The sequence below is a fragment of the Doryrhamphus excisus genome, chromosome 6 (assembly GCF_030265055.1).
Source record: "Doryrhamphus excisus isolate RoL2022-K1 chromosome 6, RoL_Dexc_1.0, whole genome shotgun sequence".
NCBI lineage: Eukaryota > Metazoa > Chordata > Actinopteri > Syngnathiformes > Syngnathidae > Doryrhamphus > Doryrhamphus excisus.
In genome coordinates, this window is record NC_080471.1 from 19,544,012 (window position 1) to 19,559,018 (window position 15,007).

The 15,007-nt window shown below is 37.5% G+C and overlaps 3 protein-coding genes across 8 annotated transcripts in view; 1 reads left to right on the forward strand and 2 right to left on the reverse strand.

Annotated features, from left to right (window-relative positions):
- Nucleotides 1–161: 161 nt before the first annotated feature.
- tcp11l1 (t-complex 11, testis-specific-like 1) lies at nucleotides 162–8,681 on the reverse strand. The gene is made up of 10 exons (XM_058075294.1): nucleotides 8,444–8,681; nucleotides 8,113–8,259; nucleotides 7,375–7,507; nucleotides 7,166–7,286; nucleotides 5,849–6,069; nucleotides 5,520–5,656; nucleotides 4,433–4,596; nucleotides 4,164–4,345; nucleotides 3,031–3,203; nucleotides 162–2,800 (listed from the first exon to the last, which is right to left on the reverse strand). Exons 2-10 carry the CDS (start codon nucleotides 8,252–8,254, stop codon nucleotides 2,577–2,579), a joined length of 1,497 nt encoding a protein of 498 aa, XP_057931277.1. The 5' UTR covers nucleotides 8,255–8,259; nucleotides 8,444–8,681; the 3' UTR covers nucleotides 162–2,576.
- A 395-nt stretch (nucleotides 8,682–9,076) lies between these two features.
- On the reverse strand, nucleotides 9,077–14,917 carry LOC131131237 (DEP domain-containing protein 7-like). 4 transcript variants are annotated; one of them, XM_058075740.1, is made up of 12 exons: nucleotides 14,755–14,917; nucleotides 13,584–13,769; nucleotides 13,352–13,487; nucleotides 13,185–13,280; nucleotides 12,607–12,797; nucleotides 12,218–12,422; nucleotides 11,994–12,139; nucleotides 11,318–11,434; nucleotides 10,986–11,128; nucleotides 10,185–10,307; nucleotides 9,815–9,890; nucleotides 9,077–9,594 (listed from the first exon to the last, which is right to left on the reverse strand). In XM_058075740.1, exons 1-12 carry the CDS (start codon nucleotides 14,819–14,821, stop codon nucleotides 9,395–9,397), a joined length of 1,686 nt encoding a protein of 561 aa, XP_057931723.1. In that variant the 5' UTR covers nucleotides 14,822–14,917; the 3' UTR covers nucleotides 9,077–9,394. The 4 variants fall into 4 exon arrangements, with proteins under 4 accessions (XP_057931723.1, XP_057931722.1, XP_057931725.1 ...); XM_058075739.1 differs by having other exon boundaries at nucleotides 10,185–10,310; XM_058075742.1 differs by lacking the exon at nucleotides 14,755–14,917 and adding an exon at nucleotides 14,580–14,703 and having other exon boundaries at nucleotides 10,185–10,310.
- LOC131131236 (coiled-coil domain-containing protein 73-like) overlaps nucleotides 14,506–15,007 on the forward strand; it is a 39,052-nt gene continuing 38,550 nt past the window's right edge. For 2 of the 3 annotated variants that reach the window (XM_058075733.1, XM_058075734.1), the window contains exon 1: nucleotides 14,506–14,643. The gene's annotated coding sequence lies outside the window, so the exon portion shown is untranslated. Of the gene's footprint in view, nucleotides 14,644–14,671; nucleotides 14,916–15,007 lie in introns of those variants that run through there. The other variant, XM_058075736.1, reaches the window with a different exon arrangement.

Here is a 15,007-nt window from a genome sequence, read left to right on the forward strand (position 1 = left end):
TTCCTTCCTTCTAGTGTTACCAAAACAATCAACATACAAATAATAAAAATTTAATTATAATTTGATCAAATAAATGATAAATAAAAACGGCAAGGCTAGATTTCTGATTATGATCTTTGTATGAAGGAATGGAATGATCACAGTAATATTATCTATGGATGTAATGGTAATGGTAATGGTTTAATTTCATTTGAACATGCATCAGATTACAATTGAATGCATCACATAATCTGTTCACAGTTCCACATGTCCAAAAGTAGTAGGAAGAAGCAAAGCTTATTAAATCCTACCCCTCCATCTGGTGCTTTTACAATCAGTAACTGTTACATTTGTTCACTTCCTGCTTTCCTAATAGTTTTATTTTTTACGAGGTGATATGACCATACAATGACATAATGGGTACCATAGTAACTTGGATGTACAGAGCTTTATTGACACATTAAATGAACATTCACAACATATTGTATAGATGTGTAATTGTCAGTGTGAATGAGTCAGGAGTGTTAGACTCAACAGCAAAGCAAACCATTATAAGCAATCATTTTAAACATCTTATAAACACTTTCATAGAAATGCATCCATGGAATTCATTCATTCATTCATTTTCTACTGCTTATCCTCACAAAAACATGCTAGGCTGTGTGAATGGTTATTTGTCTATGGAATTCTTTACCACAAAATGGTTAAACTTGGTCCACAATACTATTTTAGTTTCCCTTACATACTGTCGGTTAGTTAGAGTTGGTCATTTTCAGCTAATGAATTTGTTTGCCAAATGGCCTACCAACATGTACAACTTTATAGTACTGAACATCCAATTTGACCCTTGAATACACGTCTATGTTCTCCATTTTGTTGCATTTCCCTGGCTTCAGTTTCAAGTTCAGTCCATACAGTACACATAAATTAATACATATTATCAGTTTCTCTAGTATATCGAATCGGAACATGCACTGTATACATGTCCCAGCATTATGGCATTCTGATTCTACATGCAGAAGTAAAAAAAATCTCCCTTTTGCCATACTGTAGAGTATGATTTAAGTGAAAGAAGGCACAAACACAGTGTACTTTGACTACCGTGATTAGCATCATTACACTGGTCTACAAACAAAATGCTTCAAGGACAAAAATAGTGACATTTTTCTTGGTTTAGGTCACTAATAAAGAAAAAAATATGCCAGAAGTGCAGATTGGCTTTACTTTCCAAGATACAGTATTGGGTCAAAATAGGACAATTGTGCAAAATAAGGCAAAAACAGCACTTTATCAGAACGTACCATGTGTCTACAAGCAAAAAGTTATATCGGAAAGCCTGTTTGCACATTCCGATACATTCATTTTAGAGTTTTGACCTAAAATGTTTTGTCTTTATTTGCAGAAATGTTTCTCTTGGAAGTGGACAAAATAAATTCTTGTAGGGTGGCAGAGTTTTTTTGGAAAATACAAGGTAAATAATAATAAGCAGCTGGTGGCAAACCTCCTGAAGTGCTACAAAGCCCTTGGCTCTAATACTGTATGTCACTGAAGATAACACTTTTTGCCTTCCCATCTAGATTTATTTCCATTGAACTGTGGAACTTTGTTGTTTTAAGTGAAACTTTAGCTTGTTTTTCATAAGATATTCAATCAAGTGTTATTCACTTTCATTACGATTCACTCAGTTTTTCATACCTTGCCCAAAAAAGTAACATTAGGAGTCCACTGGGCTGGCGCCAGTTGGTGCCAGTTGGCGCCAATGATTATGTGATTGGCGCATAGTGGCTCCGGCCCAGTGGACTCCTAGCATAATATTACAGGGGCTAATTGCAGAGTTTCCACTATAAAGCTATGAGGAATGTACTCAGATTTTACATTGCTATACCTTGACTACAGTTTGAACGACACTATATATTACTACTATATTATTTTCTCTTAGAAGTGATACTAGTCGTATTTTAATGTTGAAATGTTTGACTCATAACTCGATTTCTAAAACTGAGTATTTTCAAAGCACATTATGGTCAGTCTATTTGTAAACGTTGAATTCAACTCACCATAACTGGCTTAGTTAACCTTAATTATGAACATTTCATGACAATACAATACAATCGATTGTTAAGAGAGACTGCTGATATTGTAAATCGATAATTAGACTTTTGTTGTGATTATCAAGAGCAGGCGTATTCACATTCAAACTATGTAAAATATTACATTACATTTAAAAAGTAGAAATGTAAACACCCTAAAATAAAACAGAATTAATAAAATAGTATTTTAGTCTAAAATAATGCTGAGATGCTATATGATACAGTGAATAATTTTACCTGATCTATCAAAGTTGGCTTGTTAGGGCTAAATGTATATATGGTATTTTCAACTTAAACTAAAGCGGTCTTAAATGTCGCCTTTCACAAGGTTCTAATGAAAAAGGGTAAAAAAAAATGGACTTGACAGATGATGTACAAGCAGAGTTGAGGACAGAAGCTTTTTTTTTTTATTCTTCAGTAATGCTACTATTGTCTTAAATATCCTCAGCTCCTTTAGAATTTAAGTGTTAGCTTAGAGGTCTACCAATCACCATTTTGTACCAGTTCTTACGTCTCTGTGCTGGCACACTCCCCTGAAAGTAAACACTTGTGGAGAATCTTTTGGTAGAATGGAGAGAAGACCAGCTTATTGAAGTTGATGAGGTGACTGAAGCGAATAGCAAGTTCTCTCAGTTCCTTGTTGACTGGTGCAAGACCTCCGGCCAGAGGAGGAGAGTTTTTGTGTTGACTGGACTCCAGGAATGCCAGGAGGTACTTCTGAACTCGAGAGTCTGAACGAGGGGGGAAGGAGAAAAGAGAGAACACTCAATCCAAGTCTCTTTTACACAGAAATCTGACAAAGTGAGAACATCTTATAAAGAGAATTGCTTTCAAGACAACATAACAGGAGAAGTGAGTCTATAAGGATCACTCTCTGTACCAGCCATGTTGTCTTTATCCCTCCGTTGTGTGCCTTTCATACAAAAATAAACAGCTGACAACAGCAATAAACACTACTTACCCATGAGCTTACGGACTGTGTTGTCTGGTTGCATGGTTGCTGAGATTTGCCCCATCAAAGTGTTTTTCTGATCAGTAGATAAAGTAGCATAGCCGTGCTGGCTTAAACATTGACTCAGCTCCATGCAAAGTTTCTCCCCAGTGGTCGCTAAGGCCTCTTGCAGACAGAAGGACCTTTGAAAAAGCAGTAAGATATTAGCATGACGTAACAAAGGACAGTTCTAGAACTACTACATGTGAAGTATTTCCATAATGCCTCATATTAACTCTCTAACAAGATCTCAGTGTATAGACTGGTTATGTATCTCATCTCGTTTCATATTATCTGCATACTGTATTTGTATATAACTCTGGGAAAAACTGTTGATTTTGTTAATACTTGGGTTGTTTATACAGTAAACCTCGGGTATATCGGACTCGGGATATATCGGAAATTCGCTCACAACGGACAGATAAAAAAGAACCAATTTTTCTGTAATGCATTTCCAATAAAAATTCATTGCATATATCGGATTTTTTATAACGAATTTCGCCTATTTCGGACAAAATCTCCAGTCCCGTTCCAATGCCTTTCCATTAAATTTCCCTCGCATATATCGGATGGCCGCATCGTGACAGGCCGCTATACGACGTCATTTGCAGCGTTGCCTGCGCGTCCAGGTACATTGGAAACATAGTCAAGGAAGTGCCTTTTTATAACGGATAAAATCCGATTTACGCATATACCGGATATAAATCCGATATATGCGTAAAATCCGCATATAACGGATTTCGCTTATATTGGACTAAACCAGTGGGAACAATTGAATCCGATATATCCGAGGTTTACTGTATTGTTTATTTTTCTATATTGTGTATTTTGTACTGCTTAACTGACTCTGTACTCTTGCTGCTGTGCAATACAAATTTCCCCACTGAGGGACGAATAAAGGCATATCTTAATCTTAATCTTAATCTTAACCTTAATCTTACTAAAAAAAAAGTTACAACTGGATGTGGTTTGAAACTCTGTGATGGCAAATATTTCCTATAATTATTATTATTATTTTTTGTATACTGCCTCACCCACTGAAGGCCCAGGTGCCAAATACACACTGCTAATACCTGTACGTTGTCTGTGGTATTTGTACTCACGGATTGTGCATATCTGCAAGCATGGCATGAACAGTGTTTTTAAGCGTCTCCATGAGCCCCGGAAGCCCCGAAATGGCTTCCCCTGTGGTAGTGTAGACGATGAGTAGTATAGACGACAGCAAAACTAATACATCGACATTCTGCTGCATTTCCTGGAAGCGAGCCTGATCCATCAACATAGTCTGGACAGGAAAAAAATAAAAACTCAGAATACATAAAACACTTCAATGACAAGAATCAAGGCCTCAAAATGAGATCAGAGTGTTTACCTCCGGGAATGGTTCTGCGAGGTGGTTCCACTTCAGTAGTCGTAAATATGCTTGATTATGGACGTTTGCAGGAAGGAGAGGATCAGATGATGCAGCACTGGAAGAAGCCTTTCTCAAGTCTTTCGCTGTGTCTGTGAGCCACTTCTCAGTGTAGTCTAAAGCATCTAACAAAAAAAGGAATGAATGAATGGAGGGTATTCAAATTATAGAATTTATGTTAGTGCTATTTGGATAATTAAGATGGATTCTATTCCAACGACAACATTCCCCTATTGTCAAACGTTGAATGCATTATATCTTCCGGCTTTCAGTGTGTAAAGTACGCCCCCTCTAGCTCCGCCTAACAGATGCATGAGCATTCCTTATATTTACTGTCAGCTAATGATAGCAATTTGGCAAAGTTTCTCGAATAATGTTAGCTATCAAGAGTGTGAATGGTTGTTTGTCTATATGTGCTCTGCCATTGGCTGGCGACCAGTCCAGGGTGTACCCCGCCTCTCGCCTGAAGACAGCTGGGATAGGCTCCAGGCTACCCCCCCTCCCACGACCCTAATAAGTATAAGTGGCATAGAAAATTGATGGATGGATTAATAATGTAAAGATTACTCTAGACAATGTTAAAAAAAAAGCCAAGTATTTGATTTTCATAAATCCAAGAAAATATACATACTACCTAGCTTGGTCAATAAACACCAGGGATATGTAAATTAAAAAAATAAAAAATTAAATTAAAAAAATAAAACATGTTAAAAAATTTAAAAAATTTAAAAAATTAAAAAATTAAAAAATTAAAAAATTAAAAAATTAAAAAATTAAAAAATTAAAAAATTAAAAAATTAAAAAAATAAAAAATTAAAAAATTAAAAAATTAACAAATTAAAAAATTAAAAAAATATTTTTTTTTTTACATTTTTACATTTAAAAATTTTAAAAACATTTATGTAGTTGGATTTCTTTCAACGTGTTGCAGGTAAGAGTAAGTGACTGTGTGAGGATGAGAGAACAATTTTTGCACGATACATGAACATTAATAATATAAAAAAGTATTTCTATGCAAACAAAATAAAACAAGATAAAATGTTCTTACTCGGTTGTTTGTCCAGAAACTCCTGGAACTTGTTCCTCTCGTATTCAACCGACTGCTGCATCAGATGAGGCCTGATGCTGTTTACAGCAAAGTTAGCCATGTCCAACTTCATAAGATCCAATAGAGAGAAAATAGCCCTACAGAAGCATGGGAAAAAGGCAACAATAGCAAATGAATATACTTCTACTACTACTACTACTACTCTGAATAAAAACATTCCCTTCTTTGGGAAAAAAATATATATATATCAACAGTTTTCAGGAATAAAGTCGTCTAATGAATTAAACAAATGTAAAATAAACTACAATCTGGACTGTCTCTTGACCTACTTGAGCAGAGGCACAAAATCTGTGATCTCCTTGAGTTTACTGATGTCCTCGTCCCTGCAGGGGGCGCACAGAGAGCCCATCATCTCAATAATGAACTGGGACAGACTGCCAATGTCAAGCGCTCCATTCTCTGCCTGCTGCTGAATTAGACCCAAATCCAGAACCTCCTCAATACAGGAACGCAGGTGACCATGGCCCGGAAGTAAGAAAGACAGCAATGTCTGCATGGAAATTATTGATTGATTAAAAGTGTGTACAAAGGGATGCAAAAATATGGATAATAAGAAAAACAAATGTAGTACAATGATCTGCGTGGTGGCATCTGAAGACAGTTTTTTTTTGTTTATATTTACATCTGTCAAATGTAATTTACTGTGTTTATACAGTATTATATCACCACTTTGCAGTTCAAATTTCATGGCTTCACTTTGGAAATATATTGAAGTAAATAAAATGCCTATTTAAGCAAACAATATGTAGTTTTTTTAACCTAAAATAAGCATTTTCAAGCATAAAAACAGCTGACTTTATATTACAAATATAAGGTACTCAAAGACATCAATAAAATATAGTATTCTATACTGGTCACTAGGTGTCACTAGACATGTTATGTTAATGTTACTTACACTCGGATCACACTTGATCATCACAACAACAGGCTTTTATTGCATGTTTGAATTATCTCACTAAGACGTAATAATAACAATATTAATAACATGGGCTACTGTTGTGGCCATTGATGTTTTAGGAAGTCACAATGTTGATTTTTTTTTTTTAACAATAACCACAGCCACACGGCTGACATCACTCGTACTCCTTGCTAAACACACTGGCTCACTCTAGCATGTGCTGTTGTTGTGGATATTGAATAGAAAGGCTGCTGCTGAATAGACGTGCATGTGTGGTCTGGAATCTGCTTGTATAGGAGTGCCTATATTATATACCTGTTATATTGGGTAATGCGAAAAGGTGACTATATTGCACATTTTATTATTGAAAATATTGATGTTGATTTTCCTCCAAGTTATTTCCTTTAAACTTAAATAGCCAAAAACTTACCACTTCCACACGGATAGAGAGGATAACTATTAACAGTTATTTAACCTTTAACATGAACATTAATCAAACGTAATAATTTTTTTCTGGGTACATGATACCATACAGCATCCATATCAAACTTGCGCGGGCCGCACTAACATTAAACTTTCATATCAAGGCGAGGGCCTAAACTAGCGTCCTGCGGGCCACATTTCGCTCGCGGGCCGCGTGTTTGAGACCCCTACTCTAAACTTTGCACAAGTCGAAGATAAACCTCACCTCTTTCATTTCAGCCAACAGTTTAATGGCATGCATGTACTGGGGTGGATCTTCCTTCAACTGAGCTTCAAGACAATCCCAGAATGCTTTATGCATGATCTCCTTCACTCTGCGCTCCAAACTGTACAGGGGGAAGAAGAAGGGGTTGTTAAATAAACATGACCTTATAAGTTCAACTCCAGGATGCAAAAAAAAAAAAAACATCTCACCTTCCTTCAGGAAACTCAGAAGGTTTAACTTGAAAAGCCTGGTTAACCATTATTTCATGGGCCAGCGCCATGTTGGTGACTCCCTTTGCTGTCTCCATTAACTCCTCTACAGACACAAACCTGGGTGGGCTGGCTATAAAGGAAATATGGCTGTTATTAAAGAAAATATGCACTAGATACATTAGTATGCACATTACACATTAGATAACATACATTACTAACCTGTGTGACCTTTTACTGTCGGCAAATACCAATTCTGAACCAAATGTATAATTTGGTAAACATACAGCACGCAATAATAAAAATCCATTCATACCGCTTTTCCTCACGAGGGTCGCGGGGGTGCTGGAGCCTATCCCAGCTGTCTTCGGGCATGAGGCGGGGTACACCCTGGACTGGTCGCCAGCCAATCACAGGGCACATATAGACAAACAACCATTCACACTCATATTCATACCTATGGACAATTTGGAGTCGCTAATTAACCTAGCATGTTTTTGGAATGTGGGAGGAAACCGGAGTACCCGGAGAAAGCCCACGCATGCACGGGGAGAACATGGAAACTCCACACAGAGATGGCCGAGGGTGGAATTGAACCCTGGTCTCCTAGCTGTGAGGTCTGCGCGCTAACACTAGACCGCAATAATAATACTATGGTCATTGCATTTGTGTGTTTCTGGTTCTGGGTTATTTCTATTTGAATCAAGCTTGATGAAAGTTGAGTTTGATACCCCTTACCTTGTGGAGTGTCTGTCCCTCTGTGTGGACTGGGAGTGTTTGTTCGGACTCTCTTCCTCACAGTCTGCTGAGAAGTTTCCTGAGTGCTCTCCTCAGACTCCTTGTCTCCTCCACCCTCGATGTGGTCAGCTTCCTTTGGCATGCTAGCTGATCGACAGAATATCAAATACCAAATGTAGTGACTGTATTGTCTTAAATGACGATGGAGGATGCGACAATGCGGTCAGAAAAGAAAATTGACTAGCTATATAGCGTGTGACGCTAAGATGAGGCGGCGACGCAAACGACACCATAACCTCTTTACAATCGTATCTATGGCAACGTCACTAACCGTATAGGCAGATGTCTCTTTGGAACGAAAATAGCTCCCACGTTAGCTCCAGTAAGACCCGGTTTTTGTAGCAAAAACACAGAATGGACGCGTACTTATCCCGTCAAGTCTGACACTGTGACATAAGTATGTTCTCCGCAGTCACTCGTCGTCTGTTAAAATTGGGAAAACCTAGTTTGAGACGGAGCAAAATAGATTTACGCAATCGGCCTCCCGTTTGATGTGGAGCACTACCGGGTTTGGGTGTGGCTAGCATGACGTCACGTTCGAGCCCCTTCTACTCCATTGTGATTGTTTACTTCTCGCTCGTCTTTTCCAGTCGGCTCTCTCTCTCTGTCTATATATATATATATAGAACATAACTATTGTTCAGTAGTTTATAATTAACGTATTTCAAATTCTGTACTCATTTGCAACCACTTATTTAAATCACTTGACGCTGTAATGACTCATAGTTAACTTTTTATTATTAAAAATGGCGCCCATGGAAGGTGAAGTGTGATATGGAAAATGAATTCCTTCTCCTTTCCAGCATGTTGAAACTATAAACAAGATATACTGTACTTCTACTGTACTAAACCATTACCAATTAATAACTCTACCCCTAAAACAAATGCAATATATCTGTTTATTTAGATTGAATTCCAAACAAAACACTGTCATTTACATGTAAGCAAATACAAATACACTGTAAGTACATTTCACTAATTCGTGACCATCATGATAGTTTCTTTAGCACAAAACTTTATTTTGCACATTAAAGGAAAAATTTAAGGATGCAATTTGTGTTATCATTTCAGCTTTTTCTCTTTCATTGTGCACTTTTGTTTTACTTTTTAGGTTTACATTTTTACGGTCCAAAAAAAAAAAAAAAAAGACCCCACAAATGGTCCCCAGGCCACACTTTGATTGACAAGCTTGACATCAGCAAGTCAAAGTGAAGCGGATAACCTACAGCACATTAACAACAGATTCACCAAAGTACTTATGAAATATCTCTGGGTGGGATGAGTAAAACTGTCTAAGTAAGCGCTTTCTCTCCTTAGGTGAGATCTTTGTATCCAGGTGAATACTTTGAAGCAAAATCCAAAGTTCCTGATTCGTTGTGTTATTTGGACAGTCGGTGTAAGTCCTGCTCAAAACCAGACAGCCTGTGGACCAAAAAAAGAACATTGGAACATTTAAACCCATTTTAGCCATATCGTGCCTTTTCTCCAAATGCTAACAGAGACTAACAATACAAATAGTATTGCTACAGATTACTGACACGACAAATGCTACACTTGTGTTTTCATGCTATATTATTTAAAAGGAGACCGCTATTCAATTTTTTTGGGTGCTTTTTCTCCCATTCATAAAACATGCATTCACCAGAATCATTGGCCTGTTTCCCTTGAGCAAGGCCAACCAGCTTAGCAGTCACTTCTCTGTGCAGAGTTCCTGGTATCTGGTAGAAAAAGAACAAAAGTATATAAATGCTTTGCTATAAAGATTTTTTGGGCACAATGAAACATGATTGGACCATTTATCCTCTTCAATAACATACTTATACAAATGTAATGTAATAATTTAAATTATTTTGCAACAATATGAATGGATAATAAACTATACAGTATTTAGCATGAAAATGTATATATAAATATTTGACCATTACTTGGACAGAGTATAAACATTCTCGCTCATTTCCTTCAGTTATAACATTACGGGAATGTATTCATGTATTCTGTCCGACGTTCTCTACCTTAAAGATTTCCTTTATGTTGCTGAGCATGAAGACCAGCATCAGATCCTCTCGCTCCTTTGACAGTGCCTTGCTGTTAAGGATAGCCCTGGAAAAAGATGTCTTCACCACAAGTCGGTTTTCCTGCTAACATGATATATTTTTTTAAAAATAGGCAGATCAGGTATAAAAATGCTTTGCATAAAACATGACAGGGTTATAATATACAGTGGTACCTTGGTTAACGTCTGCCCTGGTTAGCGTGTTTTGGTTAACATCCGAAATGTATTTATGATATAAAATTTTGCCTTTGTTTACATTCGCCCGCCTGGTTAGTATGCAAAGTAACATGCGTAACTATTGTATGTGTGCTTGGTTTGTTTACTTTATTGATAAAATGCGTTTTGTGTTCACATTTTTGGGTGTCCAGAAATGATAGGATTTACATTATTTTCTAGGGGAAAACTTGCCCTGGTTAAAGTCTGTTTTGGTTTGAGTTTGACCTTCTGGAACGGACTAATGACGCTAACCAAGGCACCAATTCCCAACACATCTTTGGTGTAACTCTTCTTTGCATCTGCACAGAGCCTTTTATGGTTGTTCCTGGGTAGAGCCACACAAATTTCCTTGTAGATTAATTTTATTTCCAAACAACTCGCGCATAAATTCCAGTAGTACTGGTACTATACACTTTACCCCATGATAAAGTGGTTAGTATACATTTTAATTGATGAAAGGCCCAATAATAGGATACTGTGGAAACTCAAGGTCATGAAGACAGACAAAGGACATACACTCAACTCCCACCACCATTTTACGTACCTCCTTTTCCAGCATTAAGCCTTGTGTATCACCAGCCACTGTCATGAAATGAAGAAGCCGACGCAGCTCCTCTCGGCAGTTAGGTGGCAGCAGCTTCAAGCACAGCTGGAGAGCTTCAAGTGCTTTGTCTAATTTTGCGTTCACTAGGAAATAGCAAAATTGACAGTTAAGAAAAAGGAAAGTGGATTCAAGAGGGAAAATAGTCTTTATTTCCTATATCCATATCCCTGTATATCCATGTACATACATTGTGTAGAGACATGGTTTGCAGTTCACTTTTACATGAAGTGGAAGCAAAATATAATTTTTTTTCCCCAATAATACATTCCTACCTATTAGCTCAGTGATTGCCGTGTAGACATCCGTCATTTTCTCGGGAAGTAGCGGAGGTCTATCTGTGTTGCCGTAGTGCCTCACAAGTGTCCCGTACAACAGCAACTTCGACTGAGCTGTATACATTTGTGAGAAACCTTTACTGTGTGAAACAATATGAAATATAGGATACTTATAGGTTATTACATGGTTTCTCTGGTATCAGGCCAGGTGATACCGGGCCTGATACCAGACAAACCATGTGATGATCTTATTATCACATACTATTTAATCATGAGCTTATTATTATTATAAAATATTTCAACAATAATATTTTAGCAACAGTCTTATCTTATCAATGTCTGACAATTAAAGTTCCATTAATCAAGTTTGGGTTTTTTGGTGACTGTAGAAGCACTAGGCACTAAGCACTCGTGCGCTGTTCTCTGATTGGTTGTTTCACAAGCACGATACCAGAGCAGCGCGCTCTGAGTGGACAGCTACGGGGGCTGATACTGGACATGGTTAAACTCTATATTTTATCAGTATCACTGCCCTGGGCTTTGACACAGTATCATTTTTGGCCTTTTCCCGTATCATTCATGGGCGCTTTCTAGGGTATAGGTCCAATTAATACTGTAGTATGTGATAAATGTGGATATCATCAGCAAACACTCTGCTTATGACAACACTTGCCTGGAATATTTCCATGCGCTTTAACTCGCTCAGCGCTCTGCTGATCTTGAGGGAATAAGAAAGGTAGCTCTCGACTCAGTTTTACTACTGGCTGATCAGGGAGGAAGTCTAGACAGTCCAGGGCAGCACAAAGCCATTCATCATCCCTGCAAGTCGACAGAACATACCGTGGTAAAAAGTACAATTAAAAGTACACTACGGTAATAAAAAAAATATCAACATACTGAGAGTCCTTGAAGGCCTTAAGAATCTGTCTGTCAAGGTGGCTGCTGCTGCTGCAGATCAAGTCAGGGTTATTGTGAGGCAATGAGTGAGATGGTGCAGAGCAGGAAGAGATCTGGCTGCACTGAAGAACCCCCTCCAGTAGAGGGAGCTCCACTAGGTTTAAGAGTCTGAGGATGGTTTGCTCCTGCCATATCTCATCTACCACTGGGAAAAAAAAACAGCACAGTGAAGAAATAGAGAAGTGTATTTCACTAAGACTTGATAGGACTTGAGTTTTTTACACTTTTTTGTGGATAAAATTTCCATCATATTTGTGACTGTAGCAGAAAATTATGTGCCTCGTGAGTCAAACGTGTCACCTTAAAGTGCAATAAATGTAACTCCTTACATGACTGCGGTAGAACACTGTGTGTCTGTCCTCTGTTGGGACTGATATTCAGATTATCCATGCTGGTCTCTAGCGGCAGACTGGCACAGACAGGACTGTCTAAGTGGGGAACCTGAGTGGACATTTGCGTGAATTTGACTGGTGTGGGCATCAGGCATTGTGACCCTGAGGAAAATGTCTGCTCAGCCTTCCTGCAAAAAAAAAAAAATTAAATTAAATTAAATTAGGTAGAATTACTACCTCATCCATGTATTAAATTAAATTAAATTTAATGCATGGATGAGGTAATAATGAGGTAATTCTACCTCATAAAATAAAATAAATTTAAATTTAAAAAAATTAAAATAAAATAAAATTAAAATAAAAGTAAAGTAAAGTAAAGTAAAGTAAAGTAAAGTAAAGTAAAGTAGAGTAAAGTAAAGTAAAGTAAAGTAAAGTAAAGGTAAAGTAAAGTAAAGTAAAAGTAAATTAAATGCATGGATGAGGTAGTAATTCTACCTTGAAAATAATGTAAGGGTTTTACCAGTATTATTGAAATCTACATACTACATGAAATTAACTTCTATTTAACGTCATACCTCTCTGAAGTAGAACCAGAAAAGAGTTCCTGGATACTCTTCAGAAGCACACCCCTTTCCAAATCTTCCACCGTGGGCGCATTTTCATTTCCAAACCTGGAGGGACAGTTTGAAAATTATACGCTGCCCATTTACTCACAAATCTCAAGTGAGTCCTTCAGACTAACCTGTAAAGAGCACTCTTGCTGTCTTGAAACTCTGCCCTCTTCTTGCCAAAAACGTTAGTTCCCACCACATCAAACACATTGCAGTCCAGCAGCGCTTGGCACACATTCATCACTTTGTCCCGGGATGCTGTGGCACCTTTCATTTTAAAACAATTAAGACTTGGATTTGTAGGTAAATTTGTCAATAACTGGTATGATTGATGAACACAAATCCACTGTGCAGCACACTCACCCTCAAAGGCCTTATCGGTGGTAATGTGTTCTACCACAACATCCACAGCCTCTGTTCCCAGGAAGCAGTCATTGTGCGATTTCAGGTAGACTCTTCGACGCTTCACTTTCAAAGTGGACCTGAGATGGGAGATGAGGCTGCTTGCCAATGGAAGACACTGGGCTGGTTTCACGGCAAACCCTTGTACTAAGGCAAACACACCAAAAACACCATCACTGTTAACTGCAAGTGTATTTCATATATGTACACTTTTCATATAAAGTTAGGGATTTTCAGCTTTCGGATGGAAATTCAGAATGCATAAACCAGAGAGAGCCAAAGTGTGGCCTGGGAGCCACTAAAAATATAATAAAAATTAAATAAAAATAATTCAGAATAACCTATGGAACAAACTCAAAATATTTTGAGGAAAAATGTATAAATTAGAAATAATTTAGCAGAAGAAAAAAAATTGAAATACAAAAAAGCAGCTGTAATTTTAAGAATGAGGTCAAAATATTATAAGGAAAAAAAGCGTATTTTAATGAGAAAATAATTTTATAAAATAAAATAATTAAATAAGAAACTAGTAATATGAGGGAACATGTCATTTTTGTAGAGTAAAAAAACTATGTTGCAATAATTAAGTCTTAATACAACAAAATTAAATAAAATGGAGAAAAAGTTACAAAAGTCAAAATACATGTTGCATAACTTGCCGTTTTCTAACAAGGAGCTGAACAGCCGTGTGGTCCATGAACCCTGGTTTAATTACAGTTGGTACACATTGATCTTCATTGTGCTTTTCCCATTCTGACCAAGACGACAACAAACAGTATGTTAACAAGTATGGCGGGATGCTTGACGTCCCTTTTACTTCAACGCCACACTTTACGTTAACCGTTACATTTGACCAAATCTTAAAGGTACAGTAACCCCTAACAAGCCACACACCCACGTATGAACTTAACAGAAATGAGTTACAAGACTTTTTATGAGGGAATGTATTGGACACACCTGTTCTGCATTTTGCTCTTTAACTCCTTGTTAGAGAACAGCTAGCAAAAAAGTGACAAACACTGTGAGTAGTATCATTCAATAATGAACTAAACGGTGCTTGTAGGTTTATAGCAAGTCACAGACGAAAGAAGAAACTTCCTTATTCATGCCGCCAACCGCTTACTAAAAATACCTAGAGGTCGAGGACGCAGTTTCTCTGCAAGATTTAACGCCGCAGCTCTTTCCTTAATGGAAGCCATTTTTCAAAACCTCGAGGTCCGAGGATGAGTGGTAGGGTAAAACAAGTTCCTTTAACAACAACAGGTGATCAAGGAAGCAATCAATCTCATCCAGGTACACAGCAGTTATCAAGTGTTACCATTAGATGGCGCTAAAGTCCAGAAAGTGAGCAAGCCACCGTTTAAACTTCTCCGGATCCTTTCATT

Excerpts from the sequence above, each read along its gene's own strand:
- tcp11l1 (XM_058075294.1), bottom strand. The coding sequence starts at position 8,254 with ATGCCAAAGGAAGCTGACCACATCGAGGGTGGAGGAGACAAGGAGTCT. Across the intron at positions 7,508-8,112 it reads AGGGACAGACACTCCACAAG|CCAGCCCACCCAGGTTTGTG; the intron begins GTAAGGGGTATC and ends TTTCCTTTATAG. Across the intron at positions 7,287-7,374 it reads TCTGAGTTTCCTGAAGGAAG|TTTGGAGCGCAGAGTGAAGG; the intron begins GTGAGATGTTTT and ends CCCCCTGTACAG.
- LOC131131237 (XM_058075739.1), bottom strand. The coding sequence starts at position 14,821 with ATGGCTTCCATTAAGGAAAGAGCTGCGGCGTTAAATCTTGCAGAGAAA. Across the intron at positions 12,798-13,184 it reads TCTGGTTCTACTTCAGAGAG|GAAGGCTGAGCAGACATTTT; the intron begins GTATGACGTTAA and ends TTTTTTTTGCAG. Across the intron at positions 9,595-9,814 it reads GAAACAGGCCAATGATTCTG|GCTGTCTGGTTTTGAGCAGG; the intron begins GTGAATGCATGT and ends TTTGGTCCACAG.